General features: G+C 34.9%; 2 protein-coding genes across 2 annotated transcripts; one reads left to right on the top strand and one right to left on the bottom strand.

Annotated features, from left to right (window-relative positions):
- Positions 1 to 4,291: 4,291 nt before the first annotated feature.
- Positions 4,292 to 13,682, top strand: LOC115437704 (alpha-2-HS-glycoprotein-like). The gene is made up of 7 exons (XM_030161016.1): positions 4,292 to 4,520; positions 9,994 to 10,104; positions 10,203 to 10,284; positions 10,368 to 10,522; positions 12,299 to 12,394; positions 12,524 to 12,595; positions 12,675 to 13,682. Exons 1-7 carry the CDS (start codon positions 4,323 to 4,325, stop codon positions 13,179 to 13,181), a joined length of 1,221 nt encoding a protein of 406 aa, XP_030016876.1. The 5' UTR covers positions 4,292 to 4,322; the 3' UTR covers positions 13,182 to 13,682.
- A 1,774-nt stretch (positions 13,683 to 15,456) lies between these two features.
- On the bottom strand, positions 15,457 to 25,662 carry LOC115437401 (proline-rich extensin-like protein EPR1). Its single transcript, XM_030160628.1, has 7 exons — positions 25,392 to 25,662; positions 25,090 to 25,263; positions 21,082 to 21,203; positions 19,121 to 19,286; positions 17,925 to 18,040; positions 15,631 to 17,845; positions 15,457 to 15,524 (listed from the first exon to the last, which is right to left on the bottom strand). The coding sequence occupies exons 1-7, from the start codon at positions 25,660 to 25,662 to the stop codon at positions 15,478 to 15,480; spliced, it is 3,111 nt and encodes a 1,036-aa protein (XP_030016488.1). The 3' UTR covers positions 15,457 to 15,477.
- Positions 25,663 to 26,850: the final 1,188 nt, after the last annotated feature.

Genomic DNA, 26,850 nt, shown 5'->3' with positions numbered 1-26,850 from the left:
AAAAAGGAAAAGCATCAGTTTGCAGTAAAAACTGTTCCTGGTGTGAATTTTACTTTTTTTTTTCTCAGATATTTATGTTTTAAGTTATTATTATTATTATTATTATTTTTTTTTTTTTTTTTTTTGTCCTTTCTTCTTTGTGTCTGTAAGCCTGTGCATTATGTTAATTAATTTGTTTGTACGATTTTTCCTTTCGACATCTTGATGTTTGTTCAAAATTTCTTGATGTGATATTTTGTATACACATATATTTTCAATAAAGTTGGGGAATTTTTTTTTTTTTTTTTTTAATTACAGTATAGTAGTTTAGTAAAACATACTACAATCCACTGCAGTTAAATGTTCTGCATTCAAAACCTAGTGTAAGTAAAATAGTTTACATTTTAACAGTAAAATTAAAGTATAAAAAGGAAACGCAGCAGTTTATGTAAAATAGTTCCTGGTGTGAATTTTACTATTATACATGACCTTTTCTATGCATTTTATTGCTGCACTGGTTTGAGGTTGATGCAATGCATATTCTCTTAGGAGAACTATTTATCTATAAAAATCTTCTTCATGAACTCAGAAAAAATAGCTTTCACCTTTGTGACAACGCATTTTCTGCTGAAATGAAGATGTTTTTATAGAATCATAGAAGGAGATTTTATTCAACTCGTAAAGGAACATTAAATCCCTCTGTTTATCACATTCAAACTTAACATATTTTCAGATATGTGATTTTTCACTGGACAGAAAGGTGAAACAACTGAAACATTACGAAAGATGTCAAACATACTTAAAAAGCAGAGGTGTCACGTTATAGAATGAATATTATAATATAATTAATATAGATAGATAGATAGATAGATAGATAGATAGATAGATAGATAGATAGATAGATAGATAGATAGATAGATAGATAGATAGATAGATAGATAGATAGATAGACAGACCGACAGATAGATAGAACGATAGAATGATAGATAGAACGATAAACAGAACGATTGATAGAATGATAGAACGATAGCTAGAACGATAGACAGAACGATAAAACGATAGATAGATAGATAGATAGACAGACAGACAGACAGACAGACAGACAGACAGATAGAACGATAGAACGATAAATAGAACGATAAATAGAATGATAGAACGATAGCTAGAATGATAGATAGATAGAACAATAGAACGATAGATAGAATGATAGAATGATAGAACGATAGAATGATAGATAGATAGATAGATAGATAGATAGATAGATAGATAGATAGATAGATAGATAGAACGATAGAACGATAGAACGATAGAACGATAGAACGATAGATAGAACGATAGATAGATAGATAGATAGATAGATAGATAGATAGATAGATAGATAGATAGATAGATAGATAGATAGATAGATAGAACGATAGAACGATAGAACGATAGATAGAACGATAGATAGATAGAACGATAGAACGATAGATAGAACGATAGATAGAACGATAGATAGATAGAACGATAGATAGAACGATAGAACGATAGAACGATAGAACGATAGATAGAACGATAGATAGATAGAACGATAGATAGAACGATAGATAGATAGATAGAACGATAGATAGATAGAACGATAGATAGATAGAACGATAGAACGATAGAACGATAGATAGAACGATAGATAGAACGATAGATAGATAGATAGATAGATAGATAGATAGATAGATAGATAGATAGATAGATAGATAGATAGATAGATAGATAGATAGATAGATAGATAGAACGATAGAACGATAGATAGAACGATAGATAGATAGAACGATAGAACGATAGATAGAACGATAGATAGAACGATAGATAGATAGAACGATAGATAGAACGATAGATAGAATGATAGAACGATAGAACGATAGAACGATAGATAGAACGATAGATAGATAGATAGAACGATAGAACGATAGAACGATAGAACGATAGATAGAACGATAGATAGAACGATAGAACGATAGAACGATAGAACGATAGAACGATAGAACGATAGATAGATAGATAGATAGATAGATAGATAGATAGATAGATAGATAGATAGATAGATAGATAGATAGATAGATAGATAGATAGATAGATAGATAGATGAATGTTCAGCTCCACATTCATTAATCTATGACCTTGAGTTTGATGTTGAATGATTCTAATCTGTTTTTTTTTTAGGCATTTATTGCTTTCACTTGGATGTTCACTTCAGTAGTTCTATTGTTTCTGGTACAGTAACAGAATGTGTATTTTGTAAATTTATGTTTTTGAGAAGGAGTGAAGATGAAACTGACACATTTATCATCCACATTTTCTTACTTTAGTCTATTATTGTATTGGTCTTGAAAACTCCATAGTAAACCAAACGATGCCCTTAGTTAACTTTTTCTTCTCTCTGTGTTTTTTTCAAACCCATCTCTGTTTGTGGCTCAGTCCTTGTCCTCAGATGACAGAGGTGTATGCAGACAGACCAAGACAGAGCAAATATAGAGGCAGCAGGAAGCAATGGCCGCAGGTGTCCGTCATCTACGCCCCCCGGAAAGCAAACATCCTCTTTGCTGAAGTTTCATCGAGCATGTCACAAATCTGATGACACACTTTGACCTCTGCGATTACACAATACGAATGGTCCGACATGAAACTCTGTGGAAGATAATGCTTAAATCTGGGTTTTAATGAACATCTTCATGATCAGTGAATTAAATCTAGGAACACAGATGATTTTCACTGGAAAAATGCAAAATGCAGATGATAATATTCTAATAAAATGGTGATAAATAATTTAGGAGAGGTTAAATAGAGAGAAAAATTCATTTGGGAGCTGACACAAAAGTCACACTAGGTCTTTATGGGTTAAATATGTAAATGAGCAAAAGATCTGATTTTATTTTTACAGGTGAATGAGAAAAAATGAAATTTAAATTTGGACAAAGCAGAAGACAACAGCAATAAGCAGCAGTGAATCATAAAATGTGCCACAATCACTAGCACAAAACCTCATATATGTACGTAATAGTTGAGCATAAGAAATAAAGGAGAGATGATGATTTTTATGATTCAATTGATGAGCAATCTTTGATCCCTCCTTTATTTTCCTCCTTTGTCTTTATAAATATGTATAAAAATGTTTTGTTTTCTGATTTTTTTAATTTATTTTTTATGTTTATCCTCAAGCTTTAAGGCAAACATGAATATAGCATTTATGTTAAATTACTTGACATGTATATTCATCTAACGCTGAGTGTTAATGAAACGTAGAATTTAACCCTTTCATGCATAGTGGTCACTTCAGTGGACACCTGTTCTCCAGCTGTTCTCTTGTATATTCATGGGTTTAGTTGTTTTAGTTCCATGTCCTCCTGAGACCTAGCAATGCATTTTTGTCCTCTGTATGGGACTAAGGTTTGACAGTTTTCAAAAAAAAAAAAAAAGAAAGAAAGAAAGAAATGCTGTTCATTGCAAAGGACATTCTGTTAAAAAATAAATAAATAAAAATAGTTTTAAAAATGTATCTGAAAAAACTGTTGCATTATGCAGTTTCTAATCAAGATGACTGTTTAATGTAAAAAAGCTAAATATTTTCACTTTCCTGGGTCTCAGGAGGATATCAACCAACGCAGTGGACGCTCATGCATCATCTACACTGACATTCAGACCATGACTGTAACTGTGCTGTTCTTGATAAACCTGATCTGCACGAACATGTTTGAGTGTAAATCAGCCGCTAATTTTCTCAAACAAAAAGTTTGAGTTTTTTGTTTTTATCTCCATAACTAGTATTAGAATATGATAAAATGTGAGAAAACATCAGATTAGCTGCATTAAAAATGTTTTTATTTCATAGTTTCCACACAGTTTATCACTTTATGATGATGGGTTTTAAACATACGTGTCTTTGCTTCAAAAATTTAACATATGCTGTCCAGCTGAGTGGACATTTTTGTAATTTAATGAAAAATAGGTTCATAATAATAATTCTATGGCATTGTTTTTTTCATGCCTAAAGAGGAATAAAAACACTCAGGAAAAAAATATTGATGAAGGTTCTCATAATTCATGCATGAAAGGGTTAAAAAAGAAACAGTTTCACCATCAAACTCAGTGCAAACTCAGTGATTTCAGTGCTTATCCAATGGCAGACTTTGATAGTTTACAGAGTCCGACCCCCACATGACGCAGGGCACAGGACAGATGAGCCCACTGTTTACCTTGGCTGTATTTTCCTGTTTAAACACGCACATATATACACCACAGGCTGCACCAGCTCTTCCTCTCTTTCTCACACCAGCTTTAAGACCATCGTTATCTGTGTTTCTCTCACTAAAATGAATCTCCTGAGCATCGCTGCGGTTCTGGGACTCCTGGTGGGGACGTGGGCTCAGATCAACGTCCTGCGCCCTGAATGTGACTCACCTGAGGCAGAGGAGGCGGCTCTGGTGGCTCAGGATTACCTCAACGCCCAGCACACTCATGGCTACAAGTACGCACTGAACAGAATCGAAGATATCAAGGTCTACGCACAGGTAAAACAGCAGCTGTGGGGGGTGTGCATTTATACAGACATGCATCATTTATACTGACAGTCAGTGGAAATTCATCAGTATATCACATAGACCATAGGTGTCAAATATGCTTCCAGGTTCCATTCTGGTCTGCGGGATGAAAGTGCAAAAATGAACCTGATCAGTCCAGGTTGAACAAATCCTTTTGGTTCAGGTTCCACATACAGACCAATGGGATCTACAGTCAAAATAACAACACCATAACCCATAAATAATGACAACCACACATTTTCTTTGTGAAAAAATATGTGGAAAAAATTGAAGTGAAAAAAATAAGATTACACTGTGAAAATATTTACATTTACAAAAGTATTCTTTCATGGTAAACTACAAATAAATACATAAATAAAAACACAGATGAACAACCTGAAATGTGCAATTTGAACAATATTGTTTATTGTTTATTGTTTATTTGCATGTATACAAGACAATAAAAACACAATAATATTAACAGTAAAAGACATGCCGGGGAAGCCGAAAACCAAAGTGGTTTATCGTGGGCCTCCCCAAAGACTTGAAATAAAAAAAGTATTTACAGTGTCTAATATGATATACAATCATAAATTAACAAAATTAATTAAAAGAAGGAAATAAGTCAAAAACAAAACTAAACTACAGTCTCAATGTATGAAAACTGCTATATAAATAAAGATTATTATTATTATTATTATTATTATTATTATTATTATTATTATTAATAATAATAATAATAATAATAATAATAATAATAATAATAATAAACTAAATACATCGTAAGCAGTGCACGAAGAAATAAATAAGAATCAACAAAACTATGAAATGGAATTCAGAATGAAACTAATAAGTTATCTAACTAAGAAAAATGATAAATTTCTGTCTGTTCCTAAATGTTTGGTGCATTTATGGATCCACTGGGATCTGGAGTTGTGTTCATAATAACAGATGGAATATTGTAGAAATTGTTCAAATTTTAGTTCCAAACTCCAAAATTTTAACAATATTCTGCCTGTTGCCAAATGTTTATGGAACACTGTGTGTCAATGTACATGTAGAAATAATAAGTCGAGGCATAATATTGTTAAAATTCCACTAATTTTTCCAATGAAATTTCTGTTTTTTCAGGTTATTCACATCTTTTTTGTAAAATGTAAATGTTTTCATAATTTAATTGGGGTTTTTTTTTTGTACTAAAACAAAAAGAAAAACTTGGATTTGTCATTATTTATAGGTTAGTAAGTCATTATTTTACTGGTCTGGCCCACTGCAGATCAAATTGGGCTAAATATGGAACTGAACTAAAATGAGTTTGACAGCCCTGACACAGACAAACCAGGAAAATGAAACAGTTTAACCCAGGGCTGTCAAACTCATTTTAGTTCGGTTCCACATTCAGCCCAAACTGATCTCCAGTGGGCCGGACCAGTAAAACAACAGCATAATAACCTGTAAATAATGACAACTCCAAATTTTTCTCTTTGTTTTTGTACGATCAAAATTGAATTATGAAAATATGTACATTTACAAACTATCGAAACAAAACTGAATTGAATAACCTGAAAAAAAAAAAAGAGATTTCTTGAGAAAAATAAGTGCAATTTTAACAATATTACACCTCAACTTACCATTTATACATACATATTATGGATTGGATCCACAAAGGCACAAAATATTTAATAAAAGGAAATATAATGTTAAAATTTTACTTACAAAATTTCAGGTTTTTCACATTTTATTGTTAAAGGACAGCTAGTAAATGGTAATATTTTCATAATTTAATGTAAGTTTTTACACTAAAACAAAGAGAAAAATGTGGAGTTGTCATTATTTATAGGTGTAATGTAAAATTCTGTTTTTCACAATAAACTAAGAAAATTTGGAGTCATTATTCATAGGCTATTATGCTATTATTATTTTAGTTGAGATCACATTGTCCTGTATGTGGAACCTGAACTAAAATGAGTTCAACATCCTTGATTGTTCATATCTGAAGTGTAGTTTTTGCAAATTCATCCTGCGAGCCGGACTGGAACCTTTGGCGGGCCGGTTTTGGCCCCCGGGCCACATGTTTGACACCCCTGGTTTTACCCTTTCATGCACAGTGGTCACTCCAGTGGTCAGTTCTTCTGCAGCTGTTGTCTTGTATATTCATGGTTTTGTTGTTTTAGTTCCATATCAGCCAACACAGTGGACACTTATGCACCATCCCATAATAAACTGACATTCAGACCATTACTGTAACTTTATATTCTTGATAAACCTGATCTGCACTAACATGATTGAGGGTAAATCAAATGCTAGTTGTTATTAGACTGTAATTAAAAGTTTTCTAAATACAAAAAGTTTTTTTTTTAATATTATCTCCATGAGGTGAGTAAGAACTAGTATTGAAATATGATGAAAGGTGAGAAAATATCAGATTAGCTGCATCAAAAAGGGTTTTGTTTCATAGTTTTCACACTTTCTGATATTGCGTTTTAAATACATGTTTCTTTGCTTCAAAAATTAAACACATGGTGTCCAAATGAGCGGACATTTTTGTAACTCTGTGAAAAATAGGTTAATTAAAAAAAATTCAATGTCATTTTTTTTGTCATGCCTAAAGAGGAATAAAAACACTCAAGAAAAAAATCTTGACAAAGGTTCTCATAATTCATGCATCAAAGGGTTAAATTTTTCAAAAAATGTCATAATAAAAGATAAGTATCCTCATTTATTTTTTAATCAATTAATTTCTCAAACTATATTGGTAATTTGAAGATATGTGTGCACATATTTGTAATCTGTTCTAAGAGTTTTAAAGTTTTATCAAATCAAGTCAGTTTATTTAATCGATCGACCGGGAAAATGAAACAGCTTAAATTTTGAGCAGGATGTCATAATAAAAGATACATATCCTCATTTCTGTTTTCATCAAATAATTTATCAAACTATTTTGGTAATTCGAAGATATGTGTGCACATATTTGTACAATTATCTCAGAAAAGATTGTGTTCCTTTTTCTTTTCTTTTTTTCCAGTGATATATTTGTTGAGATTTTTACAGGCTATATATACAAAATATAACCACATAAACAGTCAAACAAACAGACAAAAAGAAACATTTAAAACCAGTCCATGGGAGTCCTTCCAGATGATCAGTCAGAGTACAACATATGATTGTGGAACAGTACAGGGAATAATTATGATGTCCCAGATACCAGCAACAGATATGTCGAATCTTTGTTCTTAATATAATTAATTAATTTATTTATTTATTAATTTGACCTTTATTTAACCAGGAAATCCCACTGAGGTTAGGAATCTCTTTTAAAAGGGAGACCTGGCCAAGGCAGCAGACGTACAAAGTCCAAACAACACAAAACACATACATGATACACAGTTAACAAGAAAACACGATAATAACTATTCACCCATAATGGCATCAAGAAAAATAGTGGCATTCCTCCTTCACTGCATATTTTTAAACTCATTAATAGAAATGAATGTATGTAGTTTTACAGTTTTTTGAAGATTATTCCACGACCACGGTGCATAGAAGGAAAATGCTGTTTTTCCAAAGTCTGTCAGAACTAATGGAACAGCCCCACGCTTTCCCAAAAGTGTCTTATTTGTCTTTTAAAGTGTATAGGATTTTTTTCAAATGGTAAAGATAAAGATAATTTTTTGAGCCATTGTGCTATGCTCGGTTTGCCCATTTCTGTCCCTGACAGAGCGATCCCTCTCTTTGCTTGTAATATGAGGTTGTGTTCTTTTCATTTCATTTGTATGCTCATTCAAAACTGTAAAACAGGGCTGTCGAAGTCATTTGAGTTCAGTTCCACATTCACCCCATTCTGATCTCGAGTGGGCCGGACCAGTAAAATAAGAAAAATGAAAAAAGTCAAATTACATTATGATAATTTTTATATCTACAATGTTTCCTTAAAAATCTGAATAACATGAACAACTTGAAATGTCTGAAGAAAAACCAGTGCAATTTGAACAATATTCTGCCTCAGTTTATCAATTTATCATTTACACATGTGCAGTGCAACTTACATGACAATTACAAATACACAAAACATATAGTACCAGGGATAATACCTGTAAAATTGCATGTACTTCTCTTAAGACAATTCAGGATGTTCATATTCAGGTTATTCACATTTTTTTTTTGTAAAATGATAGTTTGTTAATGTAAACATTTTCATGTAATTTTACTTTTTTTTTTTTTTTTTACACTAAAATAAAGATAAAATCTGCAGTTTTCATTATTTATAGGTTATTGTAATAACATATTACTGTTCTGACCCAATTGACATTTTATTAATCTGTACGTGGAACCTGAATTAAAATGATTTTACAGTATTGATTGTTATTTTTTTCAGTGTAATTTTTGCATTTCACAAATTCATAATACTGGTAAAATTGCATGTACTTCTCTTAAGACAATTCAGGATGTTCATATTCAGGTTATTCACATTTTTTTTTGTAAAATGATAGTTTGTTAATATAAACATTTTCATGTAATTTTACTGTTTTTTTTAACACTACAATAAAGATAAAATCTGCAGTTTTCATCATTTATAGGTTATTGTAATAATATTTTACTGTTCTGACCCAATTGACATCTTATTAGTCTGTATGTGGAACGTGAATTAAAATGATTTTTACAGCACTGATTGATAACACTGGGTTACATAAAAATGTTTTTTGCAAGTTGTCTAGGTTTTTTCAACTGAATTAGGACCATTTTGCACCGCTAAATCCAAAAATGACATCTGTTTTTCTCAATCAGGTCAGGTTTTTTTGCTAATTTGATTTGGAAAAATTTGATCTTCTCACAATCTGCGCTCAAACTTTATGTTGGTCACCAAGTTTAATACCAAAATCAGATTGGTAAGCACACTTTATGAAAGTTGTGACTTGATTCCTGTTAGGTACAATGGTGTATTCACTGCAGATGTAGCAGAATACGTCAGGCTTATTTTTGCAAGATCTTCTAGTCGAAGCCATTTCATTCACCTGTAATATCAAAAAAAACATTAATCATAAATTGGCAAAAGTAAAATCTTCAGAACTCGTTTATTGCAAGAAATATGAAAGAATTTTGTATCATATGATGTGAAAATGCCCATAAATGTAAGCAAAAATGTTAAAAAGCCAATATGTAGCATAGTTCAGAAAGTTGACCTGAATGAGCAAAATTAATGTGATTTTTGGATTCAGCACACCAAAATTATCCTAAATCAGCTCAAAAAACTTAAACAATAAATTTGTTGTTGACCAGTGTAATATCTTCAGTGTAATTTTTGCATTTCATAAATTCATCCCAGGGGCTAAAATTGGATCCTTTATTGGGCAGGATTTAGCCCCAGGGCCACATGTTTGACCCCTGTGCACTAAAACATCTCATTTTTGTTCCTTATAACAGTCATATACTGTCATGTAAGTGTGTATTATTTCACCTTCTTTAGCCTGATGGAAATAACATGTACGCCCTGGAAGTGGACCTGCTGGAGACAGACTGTCATGTGTTGGACCCCACGCCTGTCGCCAACTGCACAGTCAGACCCAAAATACTGACGGTGAGGCAGCTTTTGAGCTCGTTCAGAACAAGTTAAGAATAGGAAAGAGTTGTAAATAACATGAGTGAGTGTCTGAGTGGTTGTTTGTCTGTGCTCAGGCTGTAGAAGGAGACTGTGATGTGGTTCTGCAGAGGGTTGGCGGAGTCCTGACTGTCACAGCGTTCAAGTGTAAAACAGAGGGTAAAGCTTTAACATGAGCACATACAGTACAGAAGTGTCCCAGTATATGCAGAACCTATATGTGTTCTTCTGATCACATATAGAATCCACAGAGGACCTCTGCTTGGGCTGTCCAACCCTCCTGCCCCTGAATGACACCGCAGCGCTGGACTTTGTGCAGACCTCTCTGAAAACGTTCAACAATAACACAGTCAACATAACCTACGTTCTTCTGGAGGTTGGACGCATGTCTTCACAGGTGGGCACGAGTGTAATCTGGTGGAAGAGTTTTTCTAAGATTTTTTTTTTTTCATGTTTTTATGTGTCTTTGTTTTTATGCTTTTATGTGATAGGTAGAAAATACATTTTGGGTTTTCATTCTACGTTCTTTTTAATCCAACTCATTCTTAGCTACTTATACTCTGCATTTATTTATTTGTTGATGTGGTATCTATCTATCTATCTATCTATCTATCTATCTATCTATCTATCTATCTATCTATCTATCTATCTATCTATCGTTCTATCTATCGTTCTATCTATCGTTCTATCTATCGTTCTATCGTTCTATCGTTCTATCTATCGTTCTATCTATCGTTCTATCGTTCTATCTATCTATCGTTCTATCGTTCTATCGTTCTATCTATCTATCTATCTATCTATCTATTGTTCTATCTATCGTTCTATCTATCGTTCTATCTATCGTTCTATCTATCGTTCTATCGTTCTATCTATCGTTCTATCTATCTATCTATCTATCTATCTATCTATCTATCTATCTATCTATCTATCTATCTATCTATCTATCTATCTATCTATCTATCTATCTATCGTTCTATCTATCTATCGTTCTATTGTTCTATCTATCTATCTATCTATCTATCTATCTATCTATCTATCTATCTATCTATCTATCGTTCTATCTATCTATCGTTCTATCTATCGTTCTATCTATCGTTCTATCGTTCTATCGTTCTATCTATCGTTCTATCATTCTATATATCGTTCTATCTATCGTTCTATCGTTCTGTCTATCGTTCTATCTATCATTCCATCTATTTTTAAGTTTTATCAGGTCAAGTCAGTTTCTTTCATCGATAAAAGGTCACTGGTCCTAGTGCTATGGAAAGACATCGTCCACACTACAATTTGTGACCAGTGTTTTCTGAATCAGAATCTCTTTATTGTCATTGTACAAGTACAATGAACGTGCACACTTATTCACATTAGGAAAAAAAGTACAGCTAGGAATGTTTGTGAAAAAAAAAAGTATAGAATTAAATAGTGCAAACAGTAATAGAGTTTTCCTCCTTTATCTTTTGTTGCCACTGACTGATGACTACTAGTTGTAATTCATCCATTTGTGGTCAGTCAGTTTATTAATTTCTTAATGTAACTGTAACTGTTCTATGTTCTGGATAGTATGTCGCTTTATTAAAAACAATTCAAGGAATCAGGGATTTTTATTGTCATACCAGCACACATTTACATGTGAGATGACACTTAATTTGGTACTCGAGGTCTCAGATTTTAGCCCAGTAAGATGTATACATAAGCAATATGTACATAAAAATCCTTTTTGTAAAATAATAAAAAATATGATAAAAAGAAAAGACCTCGTAATAAAACACTTGTGCATGTGCAAAAATGTAAGGGGAGGAAGTCTGATTGGTTACTGGCCTGTATTGCACTTAATATTGTGAGGTAGTGTACAAAGTATGAAGAATAAAGTGTGAAGTGTTCAAAAATAAGTTGGACTTGTGCTTAAAAAAACAAATTTAAAAAACATATGGAACAATCACATAACCTCTTTGGCAAAGAGAATAAGACAAAATTAGTAAAAGAACATACAAATAAAAGTCAGAAAATTATGAAAAGGAGGATAAATGTAATACTTGGTGGTAAACGTCTCCATAATTTAGCATCAACAACAGAGAAAATAGAATGTGAGAAATATTTCTGGGCTGATTTATTGGTTACTACACCTGTGTACTTGTCAGTTCATCATGACTGACTTCTGAATATGTTGTTTCAGATTGTGTCTGGCGGACCAGTCTATATAACAGAATATGTTGTTGTTGAGGCAAACTGCATGGATGATATCTGCGAACCATTGAACGACACCATGGCTGTAAGTACGCTCAAATAACCAGAGAACTTACTTATTTCAGTCATTCATTAATGCTTTTTGCAGGACTTTAAAATAAACACAACTGATTTAAAAGTCCTGCCGTTCTTGTTTCTTCTTTTTTTCTACCAGGAACATGGTATTTGCACCGCCAAAGGCTTGAACGCTGATCATACAGTAGACTGCAAGATGTTCTCCCATAAAGTAAAATTAATCAGCTTTTCGTCAGCTTCAGTATACTAGTTATGCATTTTTCTAAGACTCCGTTGACATACTTTTCCAGATACCTGCTGTGCAAACCAACAGCACTACAGCTGCAGCTCCCAGGTTTCTCCAAATGATCCACGCAGATGGAAAGCACGGTCTGAAACACCATAAACTGACCACCCACCACAACCCCCTGCAGAGCACTCTCCTGTCTGAGTCTAATGAGTCAGATGAAGTGGTACCTGCTGCTGCTGGTCCAGTTCCAGTGGCAGATCCTGCACCAGCGGCAGATCCAGCACCAGCGGCAGATCCTGCACCAGCGGCAGATCCAGCACCAGCGGCAGATCCTGCACCAGCAGCAGATCCAGCACCAGCGGCTGATCCTGCACCAGCAGCAGACCCTGCTCCAGTTCCTGACGATACATCGGCCTCAGATGCATCTCAAAGTGCTGAAGTCCCTGTGGTTGTTTTAAAGAGAGATGTATCTGCTGTAGCTGAACCTGTGGTTCTTGACACCCCTGCAGTTCTGTCAGGCCCTGTTCCTCTTAAACCAGTATGTCCTGGACGGATCAGATTCTTTTAAATATTCAGGTCCTTCTTTATGGGACACAAACTCTTTTATGTTTGTTTCCATCATTGGCAAAAAAGTAACCTGTATTTTCTTTGGTAAAAAGATTTAAAGTCCCTATGAAGTGGCTAACAGGGTGTAATCTGCTTTTGCATACTTATGTGTCTTGTAAAAACTGGAATCTAGGGAGACCACCAATGTCTGGAAAGTCCAGTTTACTCTGATGGGTCAAGTCCTCCACCCATGGAGAGACAACATAGAATAATCAATAAATTTAGGTGGTTCATTAACAAAGCACCTAGCACTCATTTTTCAAATTACATCTCTAAAACACCATTAAGAAAATCTACAAGATTATTTCTTGATAGCTGGGCAGATACTGGAGTATAGATGACATGTAATGGAAACACTTAACACTGAATTTGATTTCATGGGGACAATAATACCAAGACACTGTATGCTAAGAAGAAACTGCAAATAAAATGTAGTCACAGAAGAGCACTATGTCTTGCATACACTTCTAAATATGTGAAAATTCTTGATTTTAATAATAAAAAATTACATTTAAGACAAACTTGATCTTTTTCTTTTTTTTTTAAATAAATGTATTTGAATATCACCTGAACATTTGCTTTTCACCATAAAGAATGTATTCAAGTACTGCACACACAGATGAACATAGATGTGAATTTTATAAGTTTGATGAGGACCTTGATCACCTCACCAACGGCACCAAAAGGAATTTAATCATTCATGAGGGAAATTGCAAAATACACCGTTTGTCTACTCTGTTTATTCATGCCAATGACTTTTCTGTGAACCCATTGACATTTCCACAAGCGTAAATGCTAAAAAACAAATCTACCCAAATCTGGAAATGTCTTAGACACTTCACATAATATAGAGTTTAAAAATGATATTATTTCACATTTACACTTTACTTTAAAGGTTATGAATGACTTCTTAAATAAGGTTTCTATTTTTTTATTCAACATGATAAAAAGAAAGCACTTTTAAAAACAGAATTAGCAGATGATGAATAAAGTTCCATCGACGGCTCAGACACAGAATGACACTTATATACATTGCACTGGACTATCTGACGTGTAAACTACACAGCAATGATGATGTTTTTGTAAAACATGGGAATCCTTCCTGTCATGTATTGGTTTGAATATTTCCACCATTCTCACAAGAGGGTTTGTATCATAGGTCCAAGTGCTCTATCCCACAAATGACACTCTGCCATTGGGTTGATGTTTTGGTGTTTCTATGAATCCCTCTTATCATGTGGATGTATGATGCAAGGCAATGTACCCTCAATTTATTTGAATGAATAAATGAATGAACTAATCAATTTAATTAATTAATTTATTTTTGGTTTTACATCAATCATTGTACTCTGTACATTAATCATAATAAACATAAAAACCAAAAAAGGAATAGGCTAGAAGCAGAAGGTTATTTTTTTGCCTATCCTTTTCAACTAATGCTTCACACCATAATAATAATAATAAAAAAAAAAAAAAAAAAAAAAAAAAAAAAAAAAATCAACAAAAACATATCTACCATCTCAATTCAATATTTCTGAATAATTTTAAACTCAAGGTCCTTTTTTTTTTTTTAACTTCACCAAAGGAGTGAATAACTTAAACGCATCATAAGGTTCATTCACCCCCACAGTCCCAGTTCATCTAGACTTCACATTTGTTCTCACTTTAATCCACTCACACAGATGAAAATCTCTGAAATTCAAATTACTCCAATTCCAAGAACCACAACTGGTATTTGAGACTATACCATTTTTATCCTTCACGTTCCATATACCTGTTTAGAAACAATTCTTCATTTATGATTTATTTTACTCTGTAAGTATATCTCCTGAAACTCTCTCACCTGTATAAATTTGAATTTCAATGTGTATGTGAGCCAGATGTTTGTTTTTGTCATATACCTCTTGAAAATTTAATAAACATTAAAAAAAAAAAAAAAGCGCTGTGGAAGGGTAGAATATTTTACCAGTTTGAGAAATGTATCAAATGTTTTTTAGGGTTGCATTCCGTGACCACTGATGAATGAGTAAATTCTAGTGTATATTTACCCAAAGGGTCAATGTTCAGGAAGCACTAGTTCATGGTAAAATAATCACGTAAACAAGGTGCAACAAGGGCAACGCACCGTTACCAGAGTATAAACTGTTATGTTCTTGAAACTCCAGTTCCTTGAGTTGTTTATAAAAAAAAAAAAAAAAAAAAAAAAAAAAAAAACATGCCAAAGTTTACAATTTCATTCATTTATTCACAATTCCAGGTCATTGCTGCTTCATATGTCCTTTCCTCTGGACAGGTTGGTTCAGTCCTAAAAGAAACCACATCTGGTGAGTCTGAGCAATTGGTTAAAGTTTTCACAAAAAACTAAATAAAAAAACAAAAACAAAACAAGGTACATTAAATAGTAAGCATACCATTTTGTTGGTTGTCATTTGCAGAGCTCCAATGCTGCAATGACTTCAGAGGAAAACCTTTGTCTGGAACCCTCCGGCCTTTCCAGAAGTCTTTAAATGACCCAACTTCAGTCTGTAATTTTGTTGGACCTACCGAAGCTTCCCGGGACAAAGGCACTGAATGAATCCCGTCTGAAGCAGAGAATAACAGTGACTCTGACTTAACACCTGGACTTGGTATAGAGTCAAAATCACTGAACTTTTCTTCATCCAACCATTTTGGATGCTGGGGATTATTTTTGGAATTACTTGCAGCTTGGGGACCTGGACTGTCTGATTCTCCAAACAGTTCCCTGAAAGGCAGTGGAGATTTTCTGAACTTGCTACCTGGTGGACCACGCCTGAGTAGCCGATAACTCTTCGGTTCTGAATGTGACCAGTCAGTTTCTTCACGTTTGGTGGGTTTCTTCAAGATGTTCACAATTTGCGGCATTTGAGATGAGTGTTCCTTAAAGATGAGCTTCCTTAAAGTAGGTTCTTGTGCATCTTGAAGCATTTGGTGAGGGAACAGGTAGAGGTCAGGTTCAGTTATGGACATAGGTCTTTCCCCGTTTGCATAACTGGATGGTTGCAACTGTACATGCTTATTGATATCCATGAGGTTAGGTCCGAAGGCATGTTTAATGTTTTGAGGTAGAAGAGGGGCGTTTTCCAGCAAACTATTATACTGATTCTCTGGTTTTACTGGGTTATAGCGTGGGGGGTGAGGTTTAGAAAACGTACTAGAGAATGTTTCAACTGGACCTTGAAGTTCCTCAGCTTGTGATGGAAGTGGCCTGTAGGAATATTGTGAATTGGGTTCAAAATGTTGGTAGACTTGTTGTCCAGGATCTATACCTCTGCTTGGATTACTTCCAGGTAGTGCAGCAATGTTGCCATCTGGTGGCTGAAGATACGTCTCCATTTCATGCCGCATTCCCACTGGAAGGAACTGATGCGAGGCAGGAGGAGAGGCTGCGCCAGCTTGAGTTTCCTGTTCCTCATCTGGTTTCGGAGCATGCTGACGATAACCCAAATCATAGTCAAACCCAGAATGAGCCACCGAGGAGGAGACCGGGGATCCTGGGTTAACTGGAGGTTTGTCTTTGACGTCATTTTCGGCCGGAACAATGTGATGCAGATGTTGATGGAAAGCTATTTGTGGGCAACAGTTGGAAATCCCAGCTGGACAAACCTGAGGACACTGCACAGGTGGTAAATACAGAGCATGGGGTTGATGATATTGAGAGACTCCAGTAAAACTTGATTGTGAGAGAACTGAATCCATTGGTCTTTGATCACCAGGATGCACAATAAGTTGTGGTGTCTGTGGAGCAGGGGGGATGGCGACAGGTTGAGGGTTTTGGGATTCCTCTAAGTAATAGTAGAGGTTATGAAGCTGCTGTATTTGGCCTTTTGGAGTTTCAGGCTGAGGTGTTATGGGTGGCTCTGGAGCAACAGTGGGTTTTTCAGGCCATGGCATAAAAGGGAAGACGGACTGAGAATAGTAATCTAATGGGTAATATTGATTTTCATGGGTTTCAAATGTAGATCCCCCTGGATGTTTTGGAGGTTGACGTTTTTGCTCTTGGTACATTGGAGCTGGTGTAATTGTTTGCTGTGTGGGTGGCACACGTGTCTGATAAGGACTTTGACCTGCAAATGAAGGGTGAAAATGGTATAAAGACTGATAAATCGGTCCCAAAGGTTCCTCGGAAACTGGGGGTGTGGATCGTGTCAGCTGGGATTGTTGCTCCCATTCTCCTGGAAATTCAGCATTTATTTGATAACGTGTTTGTCCCACCATATCACTGGCTGGTTTAGGCCACGTAGGAGGATTTTCCTGCTTGGGAGGTTGAGGATAGGATGGAAAAGGGAAATGAGGTAGCCATGTTTGGCTTTGAGTAGTCTGGACAGGTGGTGATGTTGTAGGATTCCGTTCAGGTGGTTGCTTAATGCTGACAGAGTAGGAGTACAGTGGTTCTTCACCTTGACTCTTAGGAGGTGGATTGGCTTGCCAAGGGTACAATAATGAAGGAGGATATGGCTGAGGCATTTGGGGCTGTCCTGAATTTGGAGGATTGTATAAAAACTTTGGTGGTGTTTGTGTGGGTTCAGCTGGGGGCGGTAACCATGAGGGACAGGAAATTTGAGTTACACCATCATCTCCAAACAGTCTGATGCTGTACATTCCGCCCTGAAACCCAATGGAAAAGTCACATTTAATTCAAGCATTAAAAAAAACAAAAAAAACTTCTTGAATCAAAGAACTATACCTTGTTTTCCAAGCACGGGGTATAGCGAATAGAGATGACAACACCTTCAGGATGTGCGACTACACTGAAGCCACATCTCGGTAAGGCTGTCGTCAGTGGTTCCCAGTCACCATTTACTGTAAATTAATACACGTCACTGTTCAGGTAATCCAAGGCCAACTGGAGCTCCATTTCTCCCCAGAATAAATAGGCAATAAAAATCACTATCATTGTATAGCAGGGGTGTCAAACATGCGGCCCAGGGGCCAAATGCGTCCAATAAAAACATAACGTACAAAAAATAATGACTCCACATTTTCTTCTTGGTTTGATGTGAAAAAAATATCACATTATGTTCGTAAATAATGACAACTTCAAATTTTTGTCATTGTTTTAGTGCATAAAACATTAAATTATGAAAATACTTACATTTACAAACTATCCTGTAACAATAAAATGTGAATAACCTGAAAAAATATGAACAACCTGAAATGTCTGTAGAAAATTCAGTAAAATTTGAACTATTTTCTGCCTGTTCATCAGTGTTTGGCGTCTTTGTAGATCTGATCCATAATGTGCATGTAGAAATGATTAGTTGAGGCAGAATATTGTTAAAATTGCATTTATTTTTCTTAAGAAATTTCAGTTTTTCAGGTTATTCACATCTTTTTGTTTGAATAGTTTATAAAACTATTTTGATAATTTAATGTTTTTTTTGGTTTTTTTGCCCTAAAACAAAGACAAAAATTTGCAGCTGTCATTATTTATAGGTTATTCTGTTCTTATTTTACTGGTCCGGCCCACTGCAGATCAAATCGGGCCGAATGTGGAACCTGAAAGAAAATGACTGAGAGCCCTGTTGTATAGTGTTGGGCTTTTTAAAGTTATGGAAAGGTAAATAATAATATATTGCACTGAAATTCCACTCTATTTTCATTTATTATTGACAGCAGGAAGATCACTCCCTCTGCCCAGCTTTTATTTAATATAACTTATGCAGCTATTTATGAAGCCATTTATTTCAGTGAGTTTTTATAGAAATGCTTGTGATGTCTCATTTGTTGCTTTGACTGAAAACTTTATTTACTTAGTGCATTTCATCAAAAACACTGAGATTTAACCAAAAATACTCCTGATTTTTAGTCCACATGACCATGGCGCTAACTGCAACTGTAGGGTAAGGTTAATATATCAAAAAAAATATTGAGACAACTTACTATTCACTCTAATTTTAGATGCAGGTGGAGTCCATGTAGTTTTCACCACCATCCCCACAGGGTGGCAGGTCACCATTGGAGGGTCGGGTGAAGGCGGTTTCCTCAAAGGGCAGGACATCCTGACTGGTATCCCCCACCAGTACAATGGGAGAATATAGCAGCCCATCTGAAACCAGGAAACATTTATTAGCAGAGTCAGCCATGACTGAAGTCAGCCGTGCTTTAAAGGGGCTATATGGAATATTTCTGCTTTCACATGATCAGAAAGTATCATTAGAGTTTTGAGAATAAAAGGGCTATAAAGATGGTATTTATACTGAGAAATTTATATGACCACTAGAGGAGGTAGTGAGCTACTCTTATGAGATGGGATGAAAACTACTAGGAAATAACTTTTAGGCTACGTTTTATATGGTAACAAGCTAAACTGAAAATGCAAAAGTGGCATTGTATTCCAACTTTTAATTCCCTGTTTCCATGCAGACGGACTCGCAGAAGTGTATGAAACTTCCTATTTATCGATGTAGTATGCACACCAGGTGGCATCACCACCACCAAGACCAAGCACCTGTGTAGAACCTTTCCCAGCCAGCATGTCCATGAGGGCCCCAGAAGGGTTCCAATTGGGCTGCATATAAGGGTCCCATGTCGGTTTGTCTGCAGTTTCCATGGTGACCCCACATGTGTTTGCCCAGATCAGAATCAGAATCTCTTTATTGTCATTGTACCAAGTTCAATGAAATTGAGGTAAAACTCTCAGGTTCAGTGCAAGAATTTACAGACAACAAATATCAGTAAAAACAACAACAAATATCATTAAAAGGCACAGTTATTTACATCAAACAATAAAAAGTATTGCAAACTAAGATATTTGTAAAACATAGAATTTAAGTAGTGCAAATAACATGAGAAGTGCAAATGACATGAAAGATGAATATCATGGGATAAATAGTGTGAAGAATAAATAATATGAGATATTCAGATCTCTGATTCTGCTCTGGGCAAACACATGTGGGGTCACCATGGAAACGGTGGACAAACCCAAATGGGACCCTTAAATGCAGCCCAAATGGAACCCTTCTGGGGCCCACATGGACATCCAGGCTGGGGTCTACTTCTATTCCTGTTCTCTCCTAGCGCGAAATACAATCACAAAACAGGAAACAGAGTACTACTTTCTATAAAGATTCGTGACAATCGCTGAAACAACTCTTGGATGTAAATTAGAGTGGATAGGGCAACTTGAAGGTCCACCTCAGGGAAATAATCCGACATGTTTTGCTGTACTGGTGCATGTCTGTGATGTAAACTCTATGTGATGAGAAAACGCAGTTTTGCATTTTCAACCCTTTGACAAAGTGATAAAAGTTATAAGGACTGTTGAAAAGAATGGAGTTTGACGCTAAAATGGCAGCATTTCTTCTGCACAGAAGAGTTTGATTATAAGCATTATGAAGGTATAAAGTTATTATATTTGATAAGTTGCCATTTGTTAATGCACGTTTCAGAGTAAACTGTGACAATTCTGACCTTGTTTGGACATTTTCCAAACAGATCTTTAGTGCAGTTATTGACAACACAAACTGTACAGAAAATGGAGGCGATTTGTGGTTTTTCTGTAGCTGTTTTCTGTCTAAAAACAGCGCTAAGCTAACAGAGCTATAATGTAAACTATCAGCTGATGCAGTACATGAAGATAAGACGGCCTTATTTTGATTGACTGTCGAAATAACTGGCTATGAGTTTTAGTTTGAAGAGAAGTTGACGACACCATAATACAGATGTGTGTGAACACTGAGCTGTATACTTTATTCAGTCAGTGATACAGTGGATGCACTGTGTTGATTTGTTGATGGTTTTGATAAAAGTCCTAAGTGTGTTTTAGTACGTGACCGCCCCCTGTAGTTGAGTGTGTGGAATGTCAGTATTACATAAAACACCTTTTACAACAAGAGTCCTACCTCGAGTGTGATGAAGCAACCATCGTAAGGAGCAACCAAGACCAAATCCCCCCATGTGGATGGAACGGTGTAACCACAGCTTTGTGGCAACTCGGACAGAGGCAACGGAGGCAGAAGACTTCCTGAAGAAAAAAAAGAAAAAAACACACACAAACAATTACAAAGTCAGCTAACTATCACCTCAAGAACATTTTTAGGATTAAAGGACTGATGTCACAGCAGGACCTGGAAAAACTAGTCCATGCATTTATCTGTAGTGGAGTTGATACTGGAACAGGATCTGCTCTGGTCTGCCAAAAAAGTCTATCAGATGACTGCAGCTGATCCAGAATGTCCTCACTAAGACCAAGAGAGTGGACCACATCAGTCCAGTTCTCAGGTCTCTACACTGGACCACATCAGTCCAGTTCTCAGGTCTCTACACTGGACCACATCAGTCCAGTTCTCAGGTCTCTACACTGGACCACATCAGTCCAGTTCTCAGGTCTCTACACTGGACCACATCAGTCCAGTTCTCAGGTCTCTACACTGGTCCCTGTCTCTCAGAGAACAGATTCTCAAATTCTCTTGCTTCATATAAAACACTGAATGGTTTAGGCCCAAAACCCATCAGAGACCTTCTGGTCCAGTCTGAACCATCCAGTCCACTCAGGTGGTCTGGTGCAGGTCTGCTCTGGGTTCCCAAAGTCAGAACTAAACACGGTGAATCAGCGTTCAGTTTCTATGCTCCGTAGATCTGGAACAAACTACCAGAAAATATCAGGTCTGAGATCTGAGAGTCTGAGTTCTGTTCAGTCCAGGTTCCAGACTCACCTGTTCACTGGGTTAGGGTTCTGGGTTCCAGACTCACCTGTTCACTGCTGCCGCTGACTAAAAGGTTTTTGACTTTTTAAATTTTATATTTTTTTTTTTTCAAAACTCTGCAACTCTTCCTTTAACATGTGTGTGTTTTTATATTTTTAGGTTGTATGTGTTTTCTTACTTGCTGTTTTTAATCACCTTTTACATGTTCCTTTTATAATGTTTTAAATGTCTTTCTTTTTCCCTGTCATATTTCAATGTCCCGTGTGAAGCACCTTGAATTGCCTTGTTGCTGAAATGTGCGATACAAATAAACTTGCCTTGAAGAATTGAATTTAACAGAAAATGAATCCACCCTGCACACTCAGCTAATTCATTTTCATCTTACCTGTATACATCTTGTATTGCCTGTATATCCATTTGTTGTGCATATTTGTCATTTGTACTATATAGTAAGTTTTTGTATATTTCAGTAGTTTAGAAGTACTCTGGTAGCATGTGTATATTTCAGATTTTATCTTGTAGCTTTTTCTAAATGCCTACATTTACAGTATTCTGTGTGATATTCTTCTTTTATACAGTCTTTTTTGCACTAAGTGTTTTTGCTGCTGAACAGAGCAGAGCTGTTAAAACTGATTTCCATTGTTGCCATGACAGTGATAATAAAGATCTGCTCTATTCTGCTTGAAACTGTATTATTAAAATTACACAATGACATTCAGAAAAAAAATAAAGCAGTTACTAGTCAAAAAGATGGTGATTATTCCCAAATACTTTTAATACAATTGACTGCTGAAAAATGTGAGGAGGGGAAATGTGAAGAAAGTTATAGAAAAAGTAAGAAAAAAGGGTAAAAAAAAAAAAAAAAAAAAAAGTTATTGATCCCAAACTTGTGTCTTAATTTGAGGTTTTGGTTACAAACTTACTGCATTTATTGTGACACATTGACTGCGTCTGTGTGTTTTTATTTTTTTTTTTAATCTATTTTTAATCTTTTTTTTTTTTATCTATTTTTATGGTAGTGTGATTGTGTCTGTGTGTTTTTATTTTCTTTATCTATTTATTATGCGAGTGTGATTGTGTATGTGTGTGTTTTTATGTTAGGGATTGTACCTTTTAGGATTGCACTTTTTAATTTCGTTGTACAAATATACAATGACAATAAAGTTAAATTCTATTCTATTCTATTTTGAGATTCTAGTTTGTGTGGTTGTTTTTAAATATTTGCAGTTTCATAGAACCCATACTTAAGGTTAGGTTTATAACAGAACTAGTTGAAGCTGAAATCTATGTTTTAGACTGAATTTAAAAGGAAACAGTCGAATTCAGGGTTTGTCTAGTGGCTAAAACACAACTGAAACTACATCAGTTTGAATGTGGCTCAAAAATAACAACAAACCTGAAAAAATAAGTGTTCATCTCAAAATGTCAAATGTTTTGATAAAAAAAATGTTAATATCATTCCACAGTCGTCACAGCAAATGTCAATTCAAGAGTGAAAACTGAAGAAAGAGTTTGAATGGGTTACAAAACAAGAGACATAACATTGAAAACAGTCAAAATAAAATATTTTAGGTCTAAATGTTTAAAACATGGTGTCCCTGTAGATAAAGGATTTTTGTATCACAGAGCCTTGGACATTTTTTCCTCCCCGTTTTCTTCTCTCTTTTTTTTTTTCACATTGACTTTTGATTATTTGAGACATCTTGCTTTTCCTTTTTAGATAAATGTTCAGCCTCAAAACATACAGGATTAATATCAAGTAAAAACCTGAAGACACCATTTTATTTCATAATTTAATTAAAATAAACTCAAAAAAGGAGCTAAAAAAAGTCATCATGATAATTAAAGTTATAATCATATCAACATCATCATTACTGTTTTATTTTCCAGCCACAGTTTCCTGTGAAATGGTGGATCTCAGAACTGAAACAACAAACTAAAATTCACTGATATAAAAAAATAAAGTGTGACAATCAGTGTTGAGGACTGTTGGGAGATTAACCTTTCCTGGTGTAAATTAAGTGTTTTTAGGAATTTACTACGGTGGCCCAGAGGTGCAACAGGCCAAAAAATTATACACTAGCCCAAAAACTTATCCACTATAAGAAAAAAAAAAAGAGAACAGCCCAAAAAAATATCTACTAGCCCAAAAACTTATCCACTATAAGAAAAAAAAGAGAACAGCCCAAAAAAATATCTACTAACCCAAAAACTTATCCACTGTAAGAAAAAAAAAGAGAACAGCCCAAAAAATTATCCACTAGCCAAAAAAATTATCCACTGTAAGAAAAAAGAGAAATGCCCAAAAAATTATCCACTATAAGAAAAAAAGAGAAATGTCCAAAAAATTATCCACGAGAAAAAAAAGAGAACAGCCCAAAAAATTATCCACTGTAAGAAAAAGAGAAGTGCCCAAAAAATTATCCACTACAAGAAAAAAAAAGAGAACCCAAAAAATTATCCAGTATAAGAAAAAAAAGAGAACCCAAAAATTTATCCACTATAAGAAAAAAAAGAGAACAGCCCCAAAAATTATCCACTATAAGAAAAAAGAGAGAACCGCCCCCCAAAAAATATCTACTAACCCAAAAACTTATCCACTATAAGAAAAAAAAAGAACAGCCCAAAAAATTATCCACTAGCCAAAAAAATTATCCACTGTAAGAAAAAAAGAGAACAGTCCAAAAAATTATCCACTACAAGAAAAAAACAGAGAACCCAAAAAATTATCCACTATAAGAAAAAAAAAAAAAAAAAGAGAACAGCCCAAAAAATTATCCTCTATCCACTAACCCAAAAAAATGATCTATTATTACTATTCTCTTATTTTTTCTTATAGTGGCTAATTTTTTTGGGCTGTTCTCTTTTTTTTCTCATAGTGGATAATTTTTGGGGCAAGTAGATAATTTTTGGGGCTGTTCTCTTTTTGTCTTACAGTGGATAATTTTTGGGGGCTGTTCTCTTTTTTTTTCTTATAGTGGATAATTTTTTGGGCTAGTAGATAGTTTTTTTGGGCTGTTCTCTTTTTTTTTTCTTATAGTGGATAATTTTTTGGCCTGTTGCACCTCTGGGCCACTGTACTTTACAGCCCTTCTTAAAACATTTTGGAGCATTAATGCAAAACTAATACTTGAAAGTTCTGCTCCATCTGTACTTTGCATAAATGATAGCTCTACACAACTCCACATGAGGCTGAAAACGTACCTCTGTCCACAGAAAACAAAGCTCCAGGTTTGGAATCAGCAATCTGGACTTGAAGCCTCATGGAGTCTCCGGTGCATTCCACAGTCGGATCCATTTTCAGGAGTCGTTCCACTGCTGTGTTGTCCAGGTTTGATTGCCCCAGAGCCCCCCAACCTCCTAGAATATGGCCCAGAGCTGCTCAGCATCAGGACCAGTAACAGTAACAGTAGAAGGGTCTAGAACTGAATAATTCATGCACTGAACTCTGCAGTTTGAAGAGGGATTTTGTGCAGAAATCTTATTAAAACCCCAAACTTACTTACGCATATCTGACTGGTAATCAGAATCAACATCAGGGAAATCCTCTGGGGTCTTTGTTGCACTGGCATCTTGCACAGAATTTAGTCCAATTAGGAGTTTTCCATAGTAGGAATGACTCCTTTGACCTTGAGCCTGGCTGAGTGTTGCATTTTCTCCTAATTTATCTGATGTTTGAGGCCTTTTCAGTGATATGCATTGACTAAGTGAACTGTAGACCACAAGGAGTCCTAAACATAGTGAAATCTTGCAGCCCCTGTTATCTCTATGCGCCATAGGGACAAAGAAAAACAAAAACTACACACAGGTCTACACAGTGTACCTCAGAAACTGGGCATTTCAGCACTAATGCCTAGTGTTTTAAAAAGACCGGAAAAGCACAGGCGTGGCAGGTGTTTCCCATAATGCAATTAAGGGCAGGAAGTCAATGCGTGGGCAATAAAAGGCTGAAATCTGCCATACACCCACAGAGAAGGGGATAAAAATCTATATTTTAATCAATACTTTCATGTACCTCTGTGACTGATTATTTTCAGGCCTTTGATTTTTTTTCATTTGGATATTTCATGGGTTTATTCATGTGATAGTACATATTTTCAAAGGGTCACCCACAACTACAGTTCCCATAAGCCCTCTGTGAAAACTAGTTGTTTTGTTTTTTGGTCTTTGTTGAGCGCATTGATTTAGAAACTGCTTTTATTTAATGAAACAGCACAAATGAAATGTGAAAAACATACACTACAAACAAAAAGTTAAGGATATTTTTAAATTTTTTTGTCTATTTTTTTCAGTTGGGATTCTTGTACGGTACTTTTTACTTTGTGTGAATTGAATTGAAACACATTTTTTTAATGACCATAGTTTTATTTACAAATGGCAAAAATGACCAAAAAAACAAAAAAAAAAAATCTCCTTAACTTTTTGTTTGTAGTGTAGAAAAACTATCTAATTTTGTGGGTAAAATAATACTAGATGTAAGAACAATTTGACAAAAAATTACAAGAGTTCGTACTTGTTTTGGAAAATCATAATAAATGTTGCATCTCTAGTGACAAACTGGAAATGGGATTTATATTTAATGTCAAGGCAGAATTTATGTAATTTAATACACGAGGAAATACACAGACTGTCGTAACATAATTCAGAAAAAATAAGATCATTTCAACAATACAAGAACTTTTTCATTCTTTTTAAGGATAAATGATTAAGTGAAAACTACTGAGTTGTAATATTGGCTAGAATCTTTTAGCAGTTCATTAAAATGATGCTGAATTTACTGTTCAAGTCTTTAAAAACAACCCATGATTAAGCAGAAAAATATATTTTGACACTGAAAAAAACTTTAATTCAGAGGCATTTCTAGAGTTACACAGGGCAGCTTTTTACTCATTGTGAACATTTGACCCAATAATTTTGCAGATACTAAATTTTCTTTTTGGTAAGAAAACTTAATCTTACATTCTG

The sequence above is a fragment of the Sphaeramia orbicularis genome, chromosome 17 (genome assembly GCF_902148855.1).
Source record: "Sphaeramia orbicularis chromosome 17, fSphaOr1.1, whole genome shotgun sequence".
NCBI lineage: Eukaryota > Metazoa > Chordata > Actinopteri > Kurtiformes > Apogonidae > Sphaeramia > Sphaeramia orbicularis.
Note: the sequence above shows the minus strand (reverse complement) of the source record. Positions and strands in the feature narration are given on the sequence as shown.

What these genes read in the sequence shown, in the direction of transcription:
- LOC115437704 (XM_030161016.1), top strand. Translation starts at nt 4,323, where the DNA reads ATGAATCTCCTGAGCATCGCTGCGGTTCTGGGACTCCTGGTGGGGACG. An exon ending in ATATCAAGGTCTACGCACAG is followed by an intron (nt 4,521 to 9,993) that starts GTAAAACAGCAG and finishes CACCTTCTTTAG; the next exon opens with CCTGATGGAAATAACATGTA. An exon ending in CATTGAACGACACCATGGCT is followed by an intron (nt 12,395 to 12,523) that starts GTAAGTACGCTC and finishes TTTTTCTACCAG; the next exon opens with GAACATGGTATTTGCACCGC.
- LOC115437401 (XM_030160628.1), bottom strand. Translation starts at nt 25,662, where the DNA reads ATGGCGCATAGAGATAACAGGGGCTGCAAGATTTCACTATGTTTAGGA. An exon ending in CCCCGTGCTTGGAAAACAAG is followed by an intron (nt 17,846 to 17,924) that starts GTATAGTTCTTT and finishes ATTGGGTTTCAG; the next exon opens with GGCGGAATGTACAGCATCAG. An exon ending in AAATGACAACCAACAAAATG is followed by an intron (nt 15,525 to 15,630) that starts GTATGCTTACTA and finishes GGTTTCTTTTAG; the next exon opens with GACTGAACCAACCTGTCCAG.